Source organism: Palaemon carinicauda, chromosome 24, assembly GCF_036898095.1.
Source record: "Palaemon carinicauda isolate YSFRI2023 chromosome 24, ASM3689809v2, whole genome shotgun sequence".
In the NCBI taxonomy this organism is placed as follows: Eukaryota; Metazoa; Arthropoda; class Malacostraca; order Decapoda; family Palaemonidae; genus Palaemon; species Palaemon carinicauda.
The window spans coordinates 76,322,612-76,346,513 of NC_090748.1; the positions used below are offsets into that span (position 1 = coordinate 76,322,612).

At 40.9% G+C, this 23,902-nt stretch overlaps 1 protein-coding gene across 1 annotated transcript in view; it reads right to left on the reverse strand.

The window, feature by feature from the left end:
- Positions 1–2,762: 2,762 nt before the first annotated feature.
- Positions 2,763–23,902, reverse strand: part of tweek (transmembrane protein KIAA1109 homolog tweek) — a 789,520-nt gene continuing 768,380 nt past the window's right edge. The window contains 3 exon segments of the mRNA XM_068348609.1: positions 2,763–2,864; positions 6,572–6,589; positions 6,732–6,865. Of these exon segments, the coding sequence (XP_068204710.1) occupies positions 2,763–2,864; positions 6,572–6,589; positions 6,732–6,865 (254 nt within the window).

Here is a 23,902-nt window from a genome sequence, read left to right on the forward strand (position 1 = left end):
CAAGTTTTGTGAATATCCTTGGGGCTATGTTTAGTCCAAAGGGCATGGCTCTGAAGACATACTTTCTCTTTTGTAGCTTGAATCCTAGGTAGGAGGAGAGGGGGCGACTGACTGGAAGGTGCCAATAAACATCTGTCAGGTCTATTGAGACTGTGTACGCCCCTTTCGGTAACAGGGTCCTTATGTGTTGTAGGGTTAGCGTCCGGAACTTGTTATTCTCGATAAACTTGTTGAGTGGAGACAAGTCTAGAATGACTCTGAGTTTGTCCGGGTACTTCTTGGGAACACAAAACAGCCTTCCCTGAAATTTGATGGACTTTGCTTTCCTTATAACCTTTTTGTTCAAGAGTTCTAAGGTATATTCTTCCAGTAAGGGAGTGGAGTGTTGGAAGAATTGAGGAAATGAAGGTGGAGATCTGTTCCATTTCCATCCTAGTCCATTCTTGATTAGGCTGTGGGCCCAGGGATCGAAGGTCCAACGATCCTGAAAGTGGAGTCTCCCTCCTACCTGGAGCATCTCATTGCTTGGATGGTTCGGAAGGTTTGCCACCCTGACCACTTCCTCCCCTACCTCGTGATGGGTTTCTTGAGGAGCCCCGTCTAGATCCTATTCCTTTCGGGCAAAAGGTAGTGGTGTGCCTCTCAAAACCTGGGTTGAAGGCTCGTGACTGGGCTACCAGCTGTTGAGGCACCCCTTGGAAGGTGGTTTGTGGTTGAGCAACCACTTGTGGCACCATGGTCATGGTGACCGTGGGATGTTGCACAGGTCGAGAAGGTAGTCTTGGCTTCTTTGTCTTCCTCTTAGGTTGGGGGCCAGCATCAGGGGAAGATTTTCTCTCAGCAGAGATGCCCCACTTTTGGAGAAGATTCATATTCTCTGTGGCGGCTTTGGCGACTACTTCTTGGACTACTTCCTTTAGGAAGAGGTCCTTGCCCAGGATACAGGAAGTGATCAGCTTCCTGGTTTCGTGTTTGACCGTTGCATTAGCAAACACAAACTCCCTACAGGCCCTCCTGGCCTTCACAAAAGCGTACAAGTCCTTAACTAGGGTGGCCATGTGCATCTTGGCCAGGTCTGTGTACGTCTGGGGTGCTAGCGACGCCTGCACACATCTCCATGCAGTTCTAGAGGGAAAGAGAGGTGGCTAGTCTCTCCTTTGTCTCCTGTTCTCTTCTCAGGAGAAAGTCCGACAGCTTCGGAAGGTTCTCACTGAACTGCTGTCCTGCGATGTCCGCATCGAGCTTCGAGACTGAGAACGTTAGGTGGTCCTCTTTCCAATCCTTCTCATCCGTGGGGAAGGCCAGAGACAATGGCCTACACTCCTCTACCGTAGGACATGGTTTGCCTGCATCAATTGCCTTCAGCACACTATGGAGAGCTTTCGATGAGAAGGGGAAAGCTCTTGATGAAGGAGCAAGAATAGTAGGGTGTTTCTTGCTCAGTGGAGAAACTCTAGAGTTGGTATACCCTGCCTCCTTCAGGCTACTCCTCAAGAGAACCTGTGCCTTGTTGTGGTCGAAAACCATGCCTTCCTTGGGTTCCGTCTCTTCCTTAGACGCCGGCTCACTCTTCAGCCGGATGAAACATTCCGGGTAAGCCGCAAGGTTTGGCCAGAATTGGATGGCGTCCAGGGGGATGGCCCCCCATCTTCTCCGAAATGTAGTGTTTCCCATTCATCATGGGCATGAACTCTGCATACCTCCAGGGATTGGTTTTGGAGCATGTTGGCAGGTCAGACACTTTAGGTCGCTTGTAAGACCAACGAGAAGTGACTATGCAGGTTGCTTCACAGAATTCCTTCCACATATCTACGTTTTCCTTACGTAGAGAGTCCACTAGCAGCGTGATCTGGGCCATAACCGCTTGGCCCAGTGGGTCTAGTGGAGGGGTAGGAGCCGAAGACGTTGACGGCACAGGCTGGAATGCCGACACAGACAGAAGAGGGTCCTCCGCTTCCGTCGACTCGAAATCTTCGTCTCCTCTAGGTGGTTGGGCCACCTTTTCGTCAGGATCCTCTTGAAGGAGATCCTTTTCGGTGAGCGAGGACACTTCAGACATCCTCTCCTGATGGATGTCCATGCCTTTTAAAGCCTCGTTGATATCGGCCTCAATTGCAAGCTGTACGCAAGGAGGCCCGGGTCGTGCCTGAGATACGACGGCATCAGCTGTTGCCTTCGGGAACAGCATGCTTCTCATTAACTCGCTTGGTAGGTACGGTCCCAGAGAGTTCTTCTGGAACCCTAGTACCCACTTCCGAAGCTTTTCCCTTGCAGCATCCCTCGACTCCGTCGACTTGGGATCACCGAAACCCTTGGTCATCAAGGCCGAGCAGACGTTGCAATCCTTGGGATCCCAATATCTCAAGGTTTCAGTTGCGATGGAGCAGGGGGCATGAAACTTGCACATGGAGTGACCACAAAAGTTCTTACTCTTGTGGTTGCAGTAATTGACTTCACATTTCACCTTGGTCTCCTCCTGTAAAGAAAGGAAAAAGTGAAATGAGTATGGGGTAATTTATCACACTGATAAATTATGTTCATGCATAAAATTAGCACTTACTATTATCATTATAGCTTAGGATAGTAGGCTAAAAAGAAAATAGTTAAGACACATATCTGTGTCTCCTGTCCAGACAATTGCTGTGACCTCCCTCAATATTAATATTTAGAATTTCCTTATTAGGGAAAACTAGGGTGGAAGAGCTCTAATCTCTAGAGCTAAAGTTATTGTATACTAGCACTAACCCTTCCATAATGAAATATTAATATTGTAGGGTAAGAATATTAAGTTCTGATGACCTATGGCCCATCAGGATATTGAAGGAATACTTCACTTCAACATTATAAGTGGTCTCAACAATGGTCTGTGAAAAGACACACAGAATGTGTTGGAAAATATAAACTACTGTATATTATATGCTATAGTTTTCTAACTGCAGTATATACCATACTGCAGAAATACTGGCTACTGTATAATCTTATACTGTAGTTCTGCCGGCCTGCTGCCAACTAGGCTAGTACCTGACGGCACTAGCCGACAGAGAGAAAGCATGGAGACAAGGGCTACCTTATTATTATAGTTTAGTACAATAAATAGGGTTGTAGGGACTACTGTCCCTACTGCCTTCTTCCGGAATGAGGATTCAAATGGAAGGGGGGAATGTAATCATTCTAGCTTCCATCCAGCCACAGAATCTGTTGCCGGCTGCTCTGCCGGTTCCAGGGTTTGTGGATGGCAGTCCAAGAGAGGACTGAAGAACACTCAAAGTCATAAGGGTCTCCCACCGGCAGCCGTCATGGCCGGCACAACCTTTCCCGGAGCCTTGCGTCCGTTAGGGGGAAAGGTCGAAGCGGCAATCAAGCTGCCTTTGTAGGAGCCCGGCCGGCATCGCAATCCACCCGGCAAGCAGGGAGATTGTAGCATACCGGCCAAAGATGTTGCGACGGCTATACCATCACTAAAGGGCAGAGAGGGGAAGGGAAAAGGGTCTTCTATTTTGTGTCGGAAGAAGGCGGCACATTTGCCTCCCACTTTCGGTCACAAACGCAGAAACATAGTTTCTATACCGGTGCAGTCTTGGGTGGCAGAAGAATATCGATTCCTCAGCCTAAGACCTTGCCAGATATAAGACATGTCTTCTAGAGAATCTAGACCACAAGGGAGAAGGTGGTGGCAATTGTACTACCACTTTTGGTTGTGGACTTGGGAAGCCGGGCTTCCTATGTCTGCAACTGTAAACCGGCAGGGGAGTGACTAGTCCCCTGTCAGTAGAGTTGCCGACATCAAGACTGAATACTCTGAGTTACTGTCATAATTCAAAGCCGGGATACTCACCGGCAAAATGGGAAGACAGAAAAACACTAGCCTAGTCAAGGCGGAGTACACTACTCTATGGCAGAACCAGCATAGGGTTGTCGCCTAATGGCGACACTCAGAGGGAAGGTAGGGTTTACCCTTAAATCTCGAAAAGAGACGAGTATCGAATTACTGTACTGTATATTAGTAATTCTAGGGGATATGCTATCTCCTACTAAATTAATAAAATGATACAAGAGGGTAAACGGGGATAATGTACGAAAGTATACTAAAACGCATTAGGCTAGCCCAACGCGAGTTGAGATCTCGGCTATACTACGTCACTGAGACTCCATCGTATACGATCGAAACATTTCAGAGAAGAGGAAATATGCGTGCATGATCTTATCTTCATTTGTATAATTTTGCCTAAATAGCTATAATTCATTAAAGCTAATTACCGGGAACGTCGTACTACTGACTAAATAGAGCATCTATGGCATACGACAGCGTCCAAAATGGCGCCTCTGGTGAACGGCTATGCTTTGATAAACACATCTAAATTATGCTAATTTAACTGTGAGAAGGGAGCTAAAACACAGGAAAGATTAAACACTCAACTTTCCAGAGGCTGAAGATGCTAGAGAATGCATGATAAATCCAAATATTAGTAACACAACACCGAGAGCACGCGGGAGATACACCGTGCTTAATTCGCTACTAACAAAGGAATGGGTCGCCATGTATGGCGCTGTAGTAGTACGGGAAGGGGATCCACCAGGTAACCTTGATGACGGCTCCCCTTCATTTTTGCCACTCTTCCCCCTCAGAGCGAAAACTCTATTCGGGGTGAAGATTGCCATGTGTCGTATCAAAAAATACGTCCCCTGATATTATGCGATATCCTCAAGAATTTTCTTAAAGGATACTCGCGCCAGGAGTTAGAATTCTGGAGACCTATGGTCAATTCTCTGGGAGTATCACTGTAGCTAAATATCCCTTAGAAAGCTGCCTAAAGAAACCTTCCATCAGGACGACATGGCTGAGCCCAAATACAGTGATACCTCGGTACTTGACCATAATCCGTTCGGGATCAGTGTTCGACCTCCGATTTGTTCGAGTACCGAAACCTTTTTTCCCATAAGAAATAATGGTATTTATTTTTATACGTTCCTACGCACTCCAAAATGCCCAAAATATTAATAAAACGTGTACCTAAACAACAATAATTATTTAAATGTGTACGAAATTGGTAGGAAAACTATATAAAACAATTTTAAACCATTTACTGTACATACCTTTGAGCAGCGGTTCGATGGCATAGAGGAATGGATGTGGAGAGGATGGAAGGGGGAGGTTACTGCTTGGAAGGAAAGTCCCCTTCCATGATGTGGCTGGGTAGTTCTCCTTCAGGGTTTTTTTCTCTCTGCAGTAAAAGGTCAGGCAAATCTCCTTCAGGGGTTTTTTCTCTTCTGTTTCTCTTCTTTGGAGGGGAATCAGGCTGGGATGTAGCAGCTCTCTTTTCTTTTATGAAAAACATGTCAATTGTCAGCTGCTTCTTTCTCTTCTGCACTATTCTTCTAAAGTGAGACATAACATTATCATTAATGTAGGTATTGGCCGGCATTTTCTTCCAAAATAACCCGGTCTCATCGCAATTGAAGACTTGCTGCGGGATCAAATTTTGTTCCTTAACGTATCGGTCGAATTCAACAACGTATTTTTCAGCTGCCGCCTGATCCGAACTGGCTGCCTCCCCATGCCTAGTCACACGGTGAATACCAGTTCTGTTCCGGAATTTCTCGAACCAGCCCCTGCTTGCTTTAAAAGTAAATGACGAATCACTTTCACTAGTACTGGCACTTTTCTTCACCAATTTTTCATAAATATGAAGAGCTTTCTCGCAAATGAAAGCTTCACTTATACTTTCCCCGGCCAACTGCTTTTCTTTAATAAATATAAGGAGCAATTTGTCCATTTCCTCAATTACTTGTGGCCTTTGCTTACTAATTGCTGTCACTCCCTGTGCAACATTAGCTTTCTTTATCACTTCCTTATTTTTCAAAAAGGTCAAAATGGTCGACTTCGCCATGCCATACTGTAAGGCTAGATCAGACACTCGTACACCATTCTCGTATTTCGCAGTAATTTCCTTCTTCAACTCGATCGTTGTTCTCACTGTTTTCCTCTTATCCTTCCCCTTATCACTAACTTTCTTGGGGCCCATTATTATCGGCAAAAAAAGACAATAAAATGCACTAAATCACAATAAATTCTCAACACGTGTTGTTGGACTGACGCTCTCTCTTGAAATGATGCTACCCGACCAAGCGAGAGTAGCCGAGATGGCCGCTCATCTCACTCGGCCACGCGTTCGGCTGTTCGAGTTCCGATTTTTTGTTCAAACACCGCAGCAAAAATTACTCAAATTTTTTGGTCGAACTCCGATTTGTTCGAATTTAGAGTCGTTCGACTACCGAGGTATCACTGTATATATATATATATATATATATATATATATATATATATATATATATATATATATATATATATATATATATATATATGATACTTTAACCTACACACAATATGGCAGCATAGCACAAAGTATGTAGTACGGGTGCTCTTATTAACTCAAGACATAGTTCTTCAGTTATTCTTTTAATGACTATCAGTTAACCTGGCAACGATGGTATACTTCAAGTACAAAGTTTTTACATTATAGGGACAATATTACGTATTCCAAGTTATATATAAAAGAAACTGATAACTTACCACTTTCATTTTCCTAGCCTATTTAATGCAGCAGAGATATGATTTATATTAGAAATGTTTCTCATTATTATTTTAAACTTATTTAGATCAAGCCATCATCCAAACATCCAAGATAAAAATTATTTCATTTTCACATACATTTAAAAAAAAAAAAGCTTACCATTTTCTCTTTAGTGTCCTTCACGTAAGATGCAATAAGATCATGAAGGAAAAAGAAATTCTCGGCATCAACTGCGACAAATATGTGGTCTTGAAATTCTGTTACCAATGCACATTCAACTTTAGGTTTTTCATCTGTTGAGAAAATAGATATTTAGTACAGTAGGCCTACAGGTACTTACATTGCAGAATGTGCCTTGAACATGCACACCAAACTTTCCTTTACTATACTGTAATAGACTGTATACACTTCTAAAAAGGAAAAAGGGAACTGGAAATACACTTTAATAACCATAAAGTGTTTTTTTTAACACATACTGTAACTGTAAAGCTACTAGCAAATGATAATTAGCAAAACTTTATTAATAAATAACAATAAGTATGTAAAAGAATTTCAACATGTATATAATTAATAATAGTATTATTTCAACATGTATATAATTAATAATAGTATTATAAGTATACAAATACTGTACATCAATAATCAAACAAGAATTCTGTTTCAGTATATACCAGATGCTTGGGTGTCACAAGAAATTTGCCTTAGAGGTAGGACCATAAGGTCCTGCATCACATACCAAAACCCATTCCAAGGAAAGGGAGAATTTTGGTACAATGCTGGTCCTCACACGAAACAATGTATAAGAATGGTTGATGTCCCACAAGACTTGGCTCGATCAGTCATCATGTATCTAGGTAACAATTTTTTTTTTTTAAGGGGCACATTTGAAGGGAGAGCAACATGCAAGGAAGAAAAAAAGGAGTGAGGTGACAAGGGAAGGCGAGGGCATACATCTTGGTCCCCTACGTCAAACATCCAGGATAGCAGAAAAGGATAGCACTCTTCCTACCCTTCACCCTTATGTGCAGTTGGTTCCCGAAGGAGCAAAAACCTTGAATTTAAAGACTCCCAAGGCTGTAGTGAAACAAAAGAAAGTCCTACTTTCTGGATTAATGGGGACTTGAAGATAGGCATTGTCGAAGTTGATGAAAACCATCCAGTCCCCCTGTCTGACCAATGCCATGACCAACTGAACTGTCTCCATTCTTGAAGGAGGACTTTGCCAAAGGAATTGTAGAAGTAAAAAGACAAGAATGGACCCAAAGATTAAGTGGTGGAAATTGAAAGAAGAAGAACTGAGAGTCTTAGTAAGGTTACATGAGGATGTACAAGAATGGTGGACCAAGAATATTAAAGTGATTCTAAGGATCGGAGAGGAAGTACTTGGAAAGTCATCAGGAAGACAAACCCCCAAATGATAAAGAATCATGGCACTAGAAGAGTTGGAAGACCCAGGCCTACATGGCTGAGGACTATGAAGCATGGTGGGAGATGATGAATGGAAAAGTACAGTATTGATTTAAAAGCTCAAAGATAGAGACGACTGGCGAAATCTAACCAAGGCCCTTTGCATCAACAGACGTAGGAGAGATGATAAATTTTAGTTGATGCTTTAATCGCTTTTATTACTAGTAGATTTTTTCCTTAACTTTGTCAACATATGTCATTTTCTCTGGTTTTGGGTCCATCAGTGTTTGAAGTGTTAACTGATTCCATATTCATCACTAGATTATCAACTTTCTCAGTGAGATCAGTGGTCTGGGTGGAATTTGGTGTGTATGCGGTAAGCTCCGCAATTTGATTTTCCAATTCCGTGATTTTCTCATCACGTTCCTCTAAATCAAGGTCTTTTATTTTCAATTACTCCTCAAATCTTGGTATAATTATCTTGGCTTTTCTGACTTCATCTACGCAGCGTGGACAAATCCATTTTAAGTTTTTTAAGTCTTCATCACTGATGTTTGACTCTATAAACACACACTTACTTTTCACACTTTTTAAGTCTACCCTCGCAGATCCACATTGGGGCAACTAGCCATGATGAACTTTTACTTTTCACTTTTGTCTCCATGAGATTAACTAATATTTCTCAAAGATTTCACAAACGAGAAATGTAAGCTAAACACAGCCCAGGGTGATAATTCTCACAAATGAGAAATGGAAGCTAAACACAGCTCAGGGAGATAATTCAAAAGAGCTCCGCAAAACACATCTTTACTCGGCAACATCTCAGCAAACTAGCAGCAATAAAATTCTTTCGAATTGAGGCCCTAGAAATAGAAGAGCAGAATCTCTCGAATAAAGACACATCAGGAGGAATGAACAGAGTCCCTGACATATTTCCGAAGACCATCCAGAAGCCACATTTTAAAGGACTAGGATTCCTAAAGAGAGCTGAAGTGGGACTCAATTGCCAAAAAAATTATCTAATGAAATGGAAACCGGAGTCTTCTGCAAAGGAAAGGGGCCACCTAAAAGGTGCTAGAACTACGGGTTCAGCCTGGGACGTTTATCGAATGAAGAGTCATCTGATATTTAATAGACACCTCAACAGAAATTAAGGAGGGTAGAGAATCTTGATCACCTTAGCAACTCTAGCTGAAATCTAAGACCTAACCTGAACAAACCTCTGAGCACAGGGAAAACACAATGAATCGCGTGACTGCGATGGACCTTTACAAAAGAATCGTTCAGTGATACACAGAGAGGGAGGAGGGACTGAACTTTGGATTTAGCTTGGACCTAACTTCATCATGCCCTTCATGATTCTGATCAGACCCATAAGAATTAACCTCCCAGCACCCCTGGGTAACACTGACTACCTTCCTTTGGTCTTGAGCCTAAATCCGACCCCTCTACCCTCACCTTAGTTCTCTCTGACATTGTTATGGGAACACAAAGGAGAATTCTTGGGTAAATTACTGCTAGGTACCTGCCAAGACCTGTTCCCCCCCTAGGCCTATGCCATGCCGTACCCTTACCCAGGGCAGTGTCGAAAGATACTTGCCAAGGAACTGAAAAGTAATACATAAGATTATTTGACATCCCGTTAAAAGCAAATTTTAATTTCTCTGTCAACTTATTAAAGTTAACAGTTATATCTTTGTCTAAATTTTGCTGCTGGGAATCAAGTTTGTCCCCAACAAGCCTCCAATAAATTATCATTGACTCTAATTTCGGCAACTCAATAGATGTAGCCTATCTATCTATTGCAGGGGGGTGGCGTACAAACTGGGAAAGGAATCACTGTAGAGCCAGCATGCCCACAGCACACAAAAAGAGGAAATCCTCATTAGCAGAGGTCTTTTTCTTCCCTTCAAAAGCATTCTTACATTGTACAGTAAAGTCTTTTGATATTTCACTCTCCTCGTTAATTGCCAACAGCATCTGGTGTTTTCAGGCAGTCACCCATTCAAGTACTGACCAGACCCAATGTTACTTAACCTCACTGATAGGACAAGAAGTGGAATTATCAATGTGGTATGGCCGTTGACAAATCACACACCTTGCCTCTGCAATTGGCGGAATTCTCGTGGTTCAAACAGCTCATACAAATACTGCAAGGAGGGCAGCTCCTGACAGGGTTTGAAAAGGGAATTGGAGAAGAATCTTTAGACTCTATTAAAAGAAGAAGAAAAGCCTAGTTACACAAAAAAAAAAAATTACTAAATTAATGAAAATCCAAACAAGGAAGGTACAAAATTCCATTAACAGGTATAATTAGTTATAATGAGAACCAATAAACACACAATCAAATGAAGGAACTAATGAGCAAAAAATAAAGGGTAATTAGAAATTCAAAAGAGCGGTTTGCTGTTTACAGACTGTCCGCTCGGAATCAACTTACGAGAAAGGCAAGTGAATTCTTGGTTCAGAGGACAGTGTTACCAATGGTTTGACAGGATAGGAGGTAGCAGGCTGCCAATGTGGTTAAAATTTGAGCAAGTTTAGGTTTTTGGGATTCAGTGATAACTAAATTATCCAGGTACTGCAATGTTTTTTTTTTTTTACCAAATTGGATGAATCTCCCTTGCCTGTTTTGAAGAGTAAAGCACATAATATCCAGTGTTGTGCTTAGTTTCACTAAGAATTTAAAGAAGATTTCTCACAACAGCCTTATGGAGAACTAACTGTATTTGCTGATCATTATTTGAATAGAAACTTATATGAAATTGGGGATGAATTTTGTCTTGGTCCAATAATTTTGGCAAGGAGAATTATTGAATTAACTGTTTTACTTCAATTTCAATATAGCTAATTTATATTCCAAATTGTGAGCAAAATTCACTGTTAAATCATACACTGTATCAAATCATATACCTTATACTCAATGATGAATTTGTCTTTGAAATTACATTTTCAAATTAATCCATTGAATTAACACATGTCAAGGTCTAAAACTATAAAACTAACTGCTTGGTTTCCTCTACTGAATTGTAGCTAGTGCTCAGTGATTCTTGTTTACTAATTTGAAATGAGAGAGGAAGTTGAATTTAAGGTGAGATTCTCCATTGTATTTTCATACTTTATTTAGGTTATTACAATGAATAAATTAAAGACATTGATTCAATTTGAGAAATGTAAACTTAGATTCAAGTTGGTCGTATGTATCACATCCCTTCTTCCTAGGAAGTGTGTTATTTAGCTTGTTCTATTTAGAGGTAAGATTCAGGGAAATGAACATGATTTCTATACTAAAATCTATTATTTCCATACTTACCTATGAACAGAAGTGACCCACAATCCTTTCCACTTCTATGGTGATACTTACCTCCGGTGATCAAGTCCATTTAAATTGGAAGCAATGTTTACTTTTTTTTTCCCAAACCTAACCCCTCCAAAACTGTCCTGGTTGTTACTCTCTTCTCAGCAGCTAGGGAGTTTTTTTTTTTTTTTTTGGGGGGGGGGGAGCTAAGGTAGTTAGGAGGGTACAATGGCAGGGGTGGAGGGAAAGTGTTTTTTATTGTTATACATAGAGGTCATTAGGTTGGCAGTTCTATTTAATTGTTTATTCTATTCAGAGGTATGGAAATAATCTGATTTCCATTTAAGAAAACAACAGGATCAATCCTTTTATACTGTTGTGACCAATTCAAATGTAAGTTATAGCTCAAATGCTATTCCAATCTCCTTGAGATTAATATTAATATCTTACTTGAAAGATACCTCAAATGTCATTCCAATAACCTTGAGATTTTATTTATATTTTGCTTGATTGTGGCACATTAGGGAAAGGATGCTCTGTATTAATATCTAATGAAATTGAGGTATGACCAGAAATCACAATTGGAGAATCAGTGTATACTACAGTAGGTCCAAGAAATTATCAGAATTGTATGTAACATCACTTTCAATTTTCATACAGCCTAATTCAAAAGCAAAGTCAAATGTTCTTAAGCCTTGGCAATCAATAGGAGAACATAATTCAACCATTCTCTAATGGTGAACATGGAAATCACCAACAATCACAAAGTAGGCCTTTCTACCATCATCTTGCATCTTAATCATAGCAGTAAGAAGACATTTGAAGATTCTATCATCCAAGTCTGAATTTCAGTTGCTGGAACATGAATAAAAGTTATTATGCCAGCCACAAATTTTCATGACCCGAATCTATGAAATAGCCTTTGATAGTGTGCACCGGCCAATTTTGTAGAAAGTCCTGCATTATTGTGGAATTCCTCTTGAATATGATTAAGTCTGTTCATGAGCATAGCAAGTGCAAAGTTAATGTTAGTGGAGTCGTATTTCCAGTGAACAGCGGAGTACTGCAAGGGAATGTGTTGTCACCTATGTTGTTGATCCTCCTCATGGATTTTGTAATGTGTAGAACAGCTGGAGATGGTGGAGAACGATTGGACTGGATTGGTAATAGGAAATTAGCTGACTTAGAGTATACTGATGATGCTTACCTAAAGTAGACTGATGAAGCTGTCCTTAGCAGAACACCACAGGATTTGCAATGCTTTCATACCAGAATACATGAAATATCACAAGAGGTTGGGCTCAAGATAAATAGAAGAAAGATGGAGATGATGAGAATGGAATATGCAATGGAAGATAAGATATCACTGGAAGGAGAAAGGATTAATGAAGAATAAATTTTTAAGTATTTAGGAACTATGTCCTCTAATACAGGGTCTTTAGAATTGAAGTTTAATGAAAGATTGAGAAAAGTAAATCAGACAATGGCTAGGTTGAGTAAAATTTGGAAATCAAATTGCCTGAAATTACATATAAAAACCAGGCTATATATCAGCTTAGTGAGATCTGTATGGACACAAGTTGTATTATGACAATGAAAAAATCTCCAACAGAATTAGTAGATTTGAGAACAAAGCCCTTAGAAGAATATTGGGAATTAAATGGCAGGACAGGATTAGAAATGAAACAGAGAATACTCTAGTGCCATATGAGTATGAGATCATGGTGAGGGGTAGATGGAGATGGTTTGGCCATGCTCTTTGTACTCCCCAAGAGAGATTAATTCACCAAACTTTCAACTGGACTCCACAAGGTACTAGAAGAGTTGGAAGACCCAGGCATACATGGCTAAGGATTATGAAGCAGGAAGTCGGGGATAATAAATGGAGAAATATTGCATTAAAAGCTCAAGATAGAGACGACTGGCGAATCTAATTGAGCTCCTTTGCGTCAATAGGCGTAGGAAGAGATGATGATGAATTAGATGCCATAGACATTCTAGGCTTTCACGGGCCTGACGAATCTGTTCAATGGGCTAGAGTTTGTTCTAAATTGAATGAACAGTATCAAAAGTATCTAGACCCTTGTGAAAGCTGAACTGGAAACCTGGAATAATTATTAAGAGGTTCTGCTAACAGACTCCATAAACTATAGAAAACATGACAAATTCGGAGGTAATTTTTAATTTACCTAACAATACAAACCTTAGCTATTTAATAGGGATATTACTTTCGGAGAAGCTGAAAGGACGAGCCATTAAAATTTAGAGAGGTTTAACTACCCATCCCACTAATTAGTGGGGGGTAGGGGGGTAGCTTGCAACCCTTCCCTCTCACACACCTGAGATTGAGTTCACTTTGCTTGGAGGTAGGACTTCAAGGGGGACAGAATTGGCGGGCAAGTATGTTTAAATAGCTAAGATTTTGTATCATTAGGGAAAATACAAATTACCTCCGAATTTGTCATTTGTTCCGTAACTGGAATACAAACCAATGCTATTTAATAGGAGTGACTCACCCATTAGGAGGGTGAATATCCCTGCCAATCTGGCTTTTTGGCCTTACCTGGGGGTACTCCCTATTGTGCATAGATCAGAGCAACAATACAGAGACCCTAACACATCGCTAAACCTGCTAAACATGGTCTGTGACCTACGCAAGCTGTGTGTGGTGAGAAACTAGCAATGTGACTGTCAAGGTAAAGGTTATTCTGAGACTTGCAGGGAATAACCGAGGATACTGAGACATTCCCAATACCACCTCGCCAGGGTATGAATACTAGGATACACAAGGGAGCAATGGTTTACCCGCAGAGGTTTGAGGTCAGCTTGTGCAGGGTACCCGAGATGCTAATTTTCCCAAGAAAGGGGAGGATAAAGAAAGGGAACGAGCCAGACTTTCCCTTTCATTCACTCAGACTAAAGCTCAGGTAACCAATGCCCTCAACCTTCTGCTACTTGTCCATTAAGGAGCTTAAGGTACTAAACCAGCTGTTCTGCATCCATCACAGGACCGATAGAAAACATATCGAGGTTCCTGTGTGTCACTCCTTGCAGGTAGTGGTCGGAGAACGTAGTTTGGCATTTTTCACACGCCCACTTGCAATAACTGCGTCACAGAGTAGTTCTTCTTGCTAGCCAGAGACGTAGCTACGCCCCTGACCTCGTGGGCTCTAGGATGACATGCCGGAGGAGGATCGGGATTCAGAGCAAGGTCAGTGACCCTGCGAATCCATGTGGAGATTGTGTTTACCGTGATCCTCCTCTTGTTTCTGCCTGTTTCTTGAGGTAGCGCCTCAAACATCTTACTGGGCATAGTAACAAATGATTGGGTCGACAGTTACAGAGCGGAGACTCATTATCCGGAAGGAGTCAAATCTAGGATACGAAACCTAGATTCTGAGTCTAAACAAGAAGCTCAGGGATGAAGCTGAAGCTTACCTCTACCCATCCTCTTGAATGGGCGACGTCAGACGAAAGACCATGAAGTTCGCTAACTCGTTTGGCTGAGGCCAAGGCAATTAGGAACACCATCTTCCAGGTTAGAAGGCATGGTCCGTACAGGAATTCTTCTAGGGACCAAAGAACTCGAACCACATGCCATGGGCAGATCTTATTTCTGACTGAGGACAGGTAAGTTCACAACTACATATGAGGATTCAAGTTATTTAGATGAGGAAATGCCCATTCCTTTCAGTTTAAAGGCGAAACTCAAGGTTGAGTGATAGCCTTTAACCGCTGAAACCGAAAGATGCATTTCATCCCTCAATACACGAGAAATTCCTCTATTGCTGGAATAGTGGTATTGAATGGATTGAGACCCTTTCTGCGGCACCAACCACAGAATACCTTCCACTTCGCCTGGTCGAATGAAGTTGATGACTTTCGTAGTTATCCAGGCATCCCCTTTCGCGACTTGTGAAAAAAACTTCTCAGAGAGGAGATGCTGGATAGTCTCCAGGCGTGAAGGCGTAGCGAAGCTACTGCCTTGCAGAAAAGTCGACATGTGGTTGTCTAAGTAGATTGTGTCGTGGAAGAAGTTCTCTTTGGGGCTCCGTCAGGAGCTATGAGGGTTCTTGAAAGATTGACCGATGTTCTGTTCTTGTTGAGTGCTCTCCTCATCAGACAGAACGGTGGGAATGGGTACAGGTCAATGTTGTCCCACCGTTGTTGGAATGCATCTTGCCAGAGAGCCTTGGGATCTGGGACTGGGGAGCAGTCCAACGGGAACCTGAAGTTCAGGGCCGTTGCGAACAGGTCCGCAGTCTGGGAACCCCATAAAGTCCGCACTTTGTTGGGTACTAGATGATCCAAAGACTATTCGGAACCCGCTATCTGCTCAGATTGTCGGAGCGCACATTTCTCTTGCCTGGATTGAAGCGAGCTGATAGTGAGACTGGGTGAATTTCTGCCCATCTCATCTCAGTATCCCTACTGCTAGAAGGGATGGGGGCTGCAAAAAATTACCTCCTTGCTCCTTGGTGTAAGCTACCGTGGTGTTGTAGCTCATCACCACCATTGAGTGAACCGCCAGGAACTGGTGGAACTCTTGAAGGGCCAGAAAAACAGCGTTCATCTTTAGTAAATTAATATGAAGGTACTATTCGGACTCTGTCCAAAGGTCTGAGGGCATGTGGTGCTGCACGTGGGACCCCTACCTTTCTTTTGATGCATCCGAGAACAGTATCAAATCACGAGGAGGGACGAGAAGATCGACACCCTTCAGAAGATTCTCGTCTGCCAGCCACCATTCGATATACGTCTTTTCTTCTGATCCCATGGAAATCAGAGTGACCGGGGAATCAAAAGCCCGATTCCAATTGGACTTAAGATGCCACTGGAGAGATTGAATCCTGAGGCGACCGATGGGAACTAGATGGGCCAAGGATGATAGATGTCCGAGGAAACATAGCCCCTTTTGACTGGGAGATCTTCTCGTTTGAGGAAAAGCCTTGCGACTTTCCTCAGCCTTGCTATTCTGTCTGATGGGAAGGCTTTATAATGTTTGGTGTCTAATACCATGCCCAGACATACCAGTCTTTGAGTGAAAAGCAGGGAAGACTTCTTGAGATTACCATGATCCCCAGATCTTAGCAAAGTCTCAGAAGTTTGTCTCGGTGCTGACGAAAGGTTGCTACCGAGTCTGCTAGTATTAGCCAGTTGTCCAGGTAATGAAGGAGACAGATGTCAAACCTGTGAGCCCAAGATGACACAGGGGAAACACACTTGTGAAGACCTGAAGTACTTTGGAAAGGCCGAAACACAGCACCTTGAACTGGTATGATGTTGATGTTGAAACATAATTCCTTGAAGAAGGATGGATTAGGATCTTGAAGTAGGTGTCCTTTAGATCCAGTGTACACATGAAGTCTTGTGATCTTATCACTAGACTGACCAAGTATGCCGTCTCCATACTGAAAGAAGTCTATATGACAAACTTGTACAGAGCAGAGAGATTAGTGACTGGTCTTCAGCCTCCAGATGCCTTTTCCACAAGAAAGAGTCAACAAAAGAAGCCAGGGGAACTGTTGAGTATCTCCTGGATAGGGCCTTTCTCCAACAAGGTCTGGACTTCTGCCCGAAGGGCCTGCCCCTTTGCTGATCCCATCGCAAAGGAGCTCATACACACGGAATTCTTGGTTAGTTGAGGGAGAGATGAAAAAACGTGATGCGATACCCTGAACGATCATGGAGATCTACCGCCACCTCTCTGAAGTTTTCCTTCACGATTGGACTTGTTGCCTTTCCCATCCTCAACAGGAAAGGCTTCTAAGACAACTCCGTTCATGAAACCTTTGCCGTTTTCATAGTTGACGGTTTTGTATGGCTGGTCTTGGAAGGGCTGGAGGTCTGTAGGGCCAAGCTGTAAGGGCCTTAAGAAGGAGGGAATCTGTGTTGGACTTCCTACACCTCTCCGCAGCCTACTCAACGTCCCTTGGCTCGAAGAGGAAGAACCCCTCCAAGGCAGTTTTGGAGCCTAGCGATACCTGGAGACGGAGGCAAAGGTCAGTAATCAGAGGAGACAGGATAACCAGTTTCTTCCGAAGACGACGACTGAGGAGGCGAAGAGGTGAAAGCACTCTTGTTGCCGACTGACGATGTACGAGCGTGGGATCAGCAGGCTGATCAATAGAAAGCCTCTGAAGAGGAGTCTCTATGTGAGACCCTTTACTGGAAAGGGAAACACTTGTCGGAGAGATGTCATGGACGTTACTCTCCCCACGAAGGATGTTCGTAAGGGGAAGGAGCACAGACCTCGGCGGTGCAAAATAGAGAAGAAGATGCAGTCGCAGGAGCAGCTGGCAGGGCAGGGCAGCAGACGAGCTCTCCGAAACCACAACGTCAACAACCTACAAAGGGTCGACGTTCGACACTGACGCTAATAACTCGACTAGAGATACCGCGAAAAAAAAGGGCTCAATCGCTACCGCTGAGCGAGAGGCAGAACAGTGAATCGACAACTCTCGAGGCAGCGATTCAAGAACAGCTGGACGTTTCAGAATGGTCTTGGCGAGAAGGAAGGTCTCCAAAGCCTTCCTGGTACAAAGATGAACGATCGTTAACCACCCTACCTTCCTAGAGGCCACAAACATGGCCTTTGGTGGCTGCAGTTGGAGATCCTCTTTGCATGAAGATGTGAAGGCCGGTGACGCATTGAAGAGCGTCGGGAAACCTCCTGCTCAAGACGCTATGGTGATTGCCAACGTGAAGACCGATGACTCGATGATTGATAAGAGAGAGTCTCCCTGCGTTGACGAGCGATACCACAATGAAGAGGGATCGATTGTTACTGCTGCACAAGAGGCAGGTCGGTGTGTCGACGATCCTCAAGTAGGCGGCTAACGCATAGCTGAGCGTGAAGGCTGACCGATGAGAGATGATTCACGTTGAAGTGAGTCACGAACAGGTGGGCGAACGCGTTCCGAAGGAAAGCGACGCGATAGTTTGGGAACGCTCAGGGTTACGGCTGAACGCTGGTTTGTTAAGTGAATGATGAGCGGTTCCCAAGATAGTAAAGATCTAAGCTACGAGTGTGGTCGCTAAGGTGAATACTGATATATGTGTACAGTATATATATATATATATATATATATATATAATATATATATATATATACATACAGTAGGGTCCCGAATTATGCAAGAATTTGGTCGATGAAAGGCCTCGTGTAATTGGAAATTCGTGTATTTCGAAACACATCATGGCGGCAAACAGCAACCTACCCGTCAATTTTTTTTCACTCTGTTTCTAGCTTTCTAGCTATATATATACTGTATATACACTGTGTGTGTGTATGTATGTGTGTGTGTGTATGTATGTATGTATGTATATATTATATATATAAAACATATATATATATATATATATATATATATATATATATATATATATATATATATATATATATATATATATATATATATATATATATATATATATAATATATACTGTAGCTTTTATCTTAACAATACTGTAAGAAATCCTTCTTATAGATTTTTTTATAAAATACTGTACAAAATTTCTTTTATGGATAAATAAAACAATAAAAAGTTGTTAAAGTTTTGATAATTTTCTATGACTGTAGTATTTACTACTGTACTATGCATAGCTTACTGTTTTCAGTATTTTCCGAATAATGTAGAATTATTTCCTATACAGTAGATACAAAAAACAAAAAAGGGTTTTCAAGGTTTGATACAGTATCTAGCAATAGTTAAAAATTACAGTTTAGTACTGTATATCCATGATGACACTCCCACACGTAAACACGGCCACTAGGCGCAAGTGTGCACTAGGCTGCTGTACGATAATCTACCGTAATTTTCTGCCAGAAAACATCTAAGCGTCCCCCCTGGACCAGGTTGCCGCTAACGTACCGTCACGCTTTTTTTGCCCTGAGCGGTCATTTCACTAATGATAATTTTTCAAAGTTAATATCATTTCTTTATGCTTATAATTCGTAATTATAGTTAAAAGTAGGGATATTAATTAAATGGTTGAGTAAAAAAAACAATTAATACTACTATTATTTCATTTCAAATGGCTACATAATACTGAATATTCTAATGGGTTCTTTTTATCTTCAATCGTAAATCTTACGCCTGGATAAGCAACAAAAGGAAAGGGATAAGTCTCTCTCCTCTCTCTCTCTTCATATCGTTTCCTGTATAGTTTTCAAATATGTTCGTCATACATTTGTACATTATTTATCCACTTTATCTCTCTCTCTCTCTCTCTCTCTCTCTCTCTCTCTCTCTCTCTCTCTCTCTCTCTCTCTCTCTCTCTCTCTCTCTCGGCGTTTCCTTTCCCTTTATAGTTTTGTGAAATTTTGTTGTCCAGTCATTCGGTAATGAGAAGTCATTTTCGCTTTCGGCATCGAAAGAAAACTTTGTTTCTTCAATATACTCATCACTGGAGGATTCAGAACTTGTGCTCTCATTATCAAACAGGTTATCATTATCAAATTCCTCAACAAGAATATCATTTATTTCATCTAAAGAAATAACCTTCATCTTTAGATCGTTCATTACAAAAGGAACAACAAATAACCACTTATGCATGAACGCTCGAGCGCACTGATAGGAAACCAGTTTTCTAGTAACATCAAGCTACCTTCAGAAAAATAGTTGCCAGACATCATATAAGTTTCTATTCACAGTCCCCATATGCTGAGAGTGTTGCCAAGTGGTGATCCTATACTTACAATACGAGTAACCGTAATATCACGAGACTGACGGCTTGTAAAAGGCAAATAAAGTCATGAACGGAATATACAGTTGAAGGCGGTACCGAGTAGATCGTGGTGAACGGTTTATCACGTGGGTGACGCTTAACAGGTTAAAAAAACATTTTATATAGTTCGGTGTTTTCTCTATCCATCTTCTCCCAGAAAACCTTCAAATGTGAATTACAGTGAACCCTCGCTACTTCGCGGTTCGACCATCGCGGATTCACCACTTCGCGGATTTTTTCCATAACCCATATATGTACAGTAATATATATATATATATATATATATATATATATATATATATATATATATATATGTATGCATGTATTTATGTATATATGTATGTATGTATATATGTAGGTATGTATATGTGTATACATATATATATATATATATATATATATATATATATATATATATATATATATATATATATATATATATACACACACACACATATATATATATATATATATATATATATATATATATATATATATATCTAAAGTAGGAAGATGTGATGTAGTTCTAAGGGAAAAGTATGGGAAATATGTCTGGGTAATAAGCAAAGCTCTACCTCCAGTTTGTTTCTTCATTATGATCAGAGATAAACGTAAAAAAAACATTGGTTGCCATTTTTTATCGTGCTTTTTAGCGTGTTTAGGAAACGCATGATATAAAATCACCTTTAATATTTGTGCCTGTTTTAGTTTAGGGTACTGTAGTACATGCATTAAGTGTTCTGTACATTAAAGGGTAGTTTGTTAAAAGTACTACGTACAAGGGAAGGCATTAAAAGTCTGAATATACATGTTGAATGAATAGGTAAATATGGTGTCACTACTTCGCGGATTTTCACCTATCGCGGCCGCGTCTGGAACCTATCTACCGCGATAAACGAGGGTTCACTGTATCGGAATGTGTGCAGATCTTGACAGTGCGATAACTAGTTAGCGACTGAGAATAAAAAAATAAAAAGCCGGATTGACGATGCAGATGAAGAGGATATCGAATACCGATTTTTCCCTAATTGATTTTTTCTATGTTCTGTCTAATCCAATGTACAGTACATTCTTATGTAAAGGGCGAACCCCAACATTTCTTGATGCTGCTACACTTTAATTATAGATATTTTACCACCTATTTATAATCAAGGTTACCCTTCCTCCTGCACTATTACGAGTATCCAAGATGGCGCTTATTCCTATTTTTGTAGCGAATTCGCACGGTGGTTTTCCCTGTTGCTCTAACGTTGTGATCGATTATCTGAGGATTAATCATGCAATCTCCAGCTTCTTCTGCCTCTGCAAAGTTGAGTATTTATTCTTTACAGTGTATAATTTTTAGCTCCTGCTTCACAGAGAAATTAGAGTAATTTTATGTGTTCGGTGCTTGGCCGATCACTGGAGGCGCCATGTAGCCTGATGTACCCACCATTTTGCTGACCCCTCCCAAAATTACTTTATCTGCGGCCATTTCTGCTTAACGACAAGAAAAGGAATAACGTCGCGGTAGTATTATTATTATTATTATTATTATTACTATCCAAGCTACAACCCTAGTTGGAAAAGCAAGATGCTATAAGCCCAGGGGCTCCAACAGGGAAAAATAGCCCAGTGAGGAAAGGAAATAAGGAAATAAATAAATGAAGAGAACAAATTAACAATAAATCATTCTAAAATAAGAAACAACGTCAAAACAGACATGTCATATAATAAACTATCAACAACATCAAAAACAAATATGTCATAAATAAACTATAAAAAGACTATGTCCGCCTGGTCAACAAAAAAGCATTTGCTCCAACTTTGAACTTTTGAAGTTCTACTGATTCAACCACCCGATTAGGAAGATCATTCCACATCTTGGTCACAGATGGAATAAAACTTCTAGAGTACTGCGTAGTGTTGAGCCTCGTGATGGAGAAGGCCTGGCTATTAGAATTAACTGCCTGCCTAGTATTACGAACAGGATAGAATTGTCCAGGGAGATCTGAATGTAAAGGATGGTCAGAGTTGTGAAAAATCTTATGTAACATACATAATGAACTAATTGAACGACGGTGCCAGAGATTAATATCTAAATCAGGAATAAGAAATTTAATAAACCGTAAGTTTCTGTCCAACAAATTAAGATGAGAATCAGCAGCTGAAGACCAGACAGGAGAACAATACTCAAAACAAGGTAGAATGAAAGAATTAAAACACTTCTTCAGAATAGATTGATCACCGAAAATCTTGAAAGACTTTCTCAATAAGCCTATTTTTTGTGAAATTAAAGAAGACACAGACCTTATATGTTTCTCAAAAGTAAATTTACTGTCGAGAATCACACCTAAAATTTTGAAAGAGTCATACATATTTAAAGAAACATTATCAATACTGAGATCCAGATGTTGAGGAACCACCGTCCTTGACCTACTTACAATCATACTTTGAGTTTTGTTAGGATTCAACTTCATACCCCATAATTTGCACCATGCACTAATTCTAGCTAAATCTCTATTAAGGGATTCACCAACCCTAGATCTACATTCAGGGGATGGAATTGATGCAAAGAGAGTAGCATCATCTGCATATGCAACAAGCTTGTTTTCTAGGCCAAACCACATGTCATGTGTATATAGTATGAAAAGTAATGGGCCAAGAACACTACCCTGTGGAACACCGGATATCACATTCCTATAATCACTATGGTGCCCATCAACAACAACTCTTTGAGATCTATTACTTAAAAAATCAATAATAATGCTAAGAAACGACCCACCCACTCCCAACTGTTTCAGTTTGAAAACAAGGGCCTCATGATTAACACGGTCAAAGGCAGCACTAAAATCAAGGCCAATCATACGAACTTCCCGACCACAATCAAGGGATTTCTGTACAGCATTGGAGATTGTAAGAAGGGCATCACATGCTCCAAGGCCTTTACGAAAACCAAATTGCAAACTAGGGAGTAGATGATTACCTTCAGCAAACCTATTAAGACGTTTTGCCAGAAGACGTTCAAAAACTTTAGATAATATGGGAGTTATGGAAATTGGGCGGTAATCAGTGGGACTTGAGCTACCACAAACACATTTACATAGAGGAGTAACATTACCAATTCTCCAACTAGTGCTAAAAGCTCCTCTTCTTGCTAACTTGCGCAAAATAACAGATAACTTTGGAGCTAAGAAATCTGCTGTCTTTATAAAAAAACAAAGGAAAAATACCATTTGGGTCTACACCTCCATAAGCATCAAGGTCCATCAACAGAGCTTTAATCTCACGAGATCGAAAAGCTAAACTAGTTAGTTTAGCCTCAGGAAAACAGGAATGAGGAAGTTCAAGTTTTTCATTACTCTGTTTACTGTCAAAAACATCAGCCAAAAGGGTTGCCTTTTCCTTTGGACAGTGAGTGACTGAGCCATCTGGTTTAAGTAAAGGAGGAACTGTTGCATCTACACCAAAGAGTGCAGATTTAAGGGTAGACCACCATTTATGTTCCTGAGTTGTACCAGAAAGTGTTTCTTTTATGGTTAAATTGTACTCCTTTTCAGTTGAGGCATAAACTCTCTGAGCAAAAGCTCGAAGCTGAGTATAGTTGTTCCAGGTCAAATCTGATCTGTTACCCTTCCAAAGTTGATAGGCCTCCTGCTTCTCCAAAAAAACACGTCTACAATCATCATTGAACCACGGTTTGTCCTTCACTCGGTACCTTAGCACACGAGAAGGGATACGCCTATCAATTATGTTGACTAGATTCTCATTCAAAGGGACAACAGGATCTACACTATTATATAATTGTGACCAATTCAAGCACAAAAGATCATGTAAAATCCCATTCCAGTCTGCTTGGGATTTCATATAAATTTTACAAGAATATGATATATCAGGGACAGGCTGCTCAGTCTTC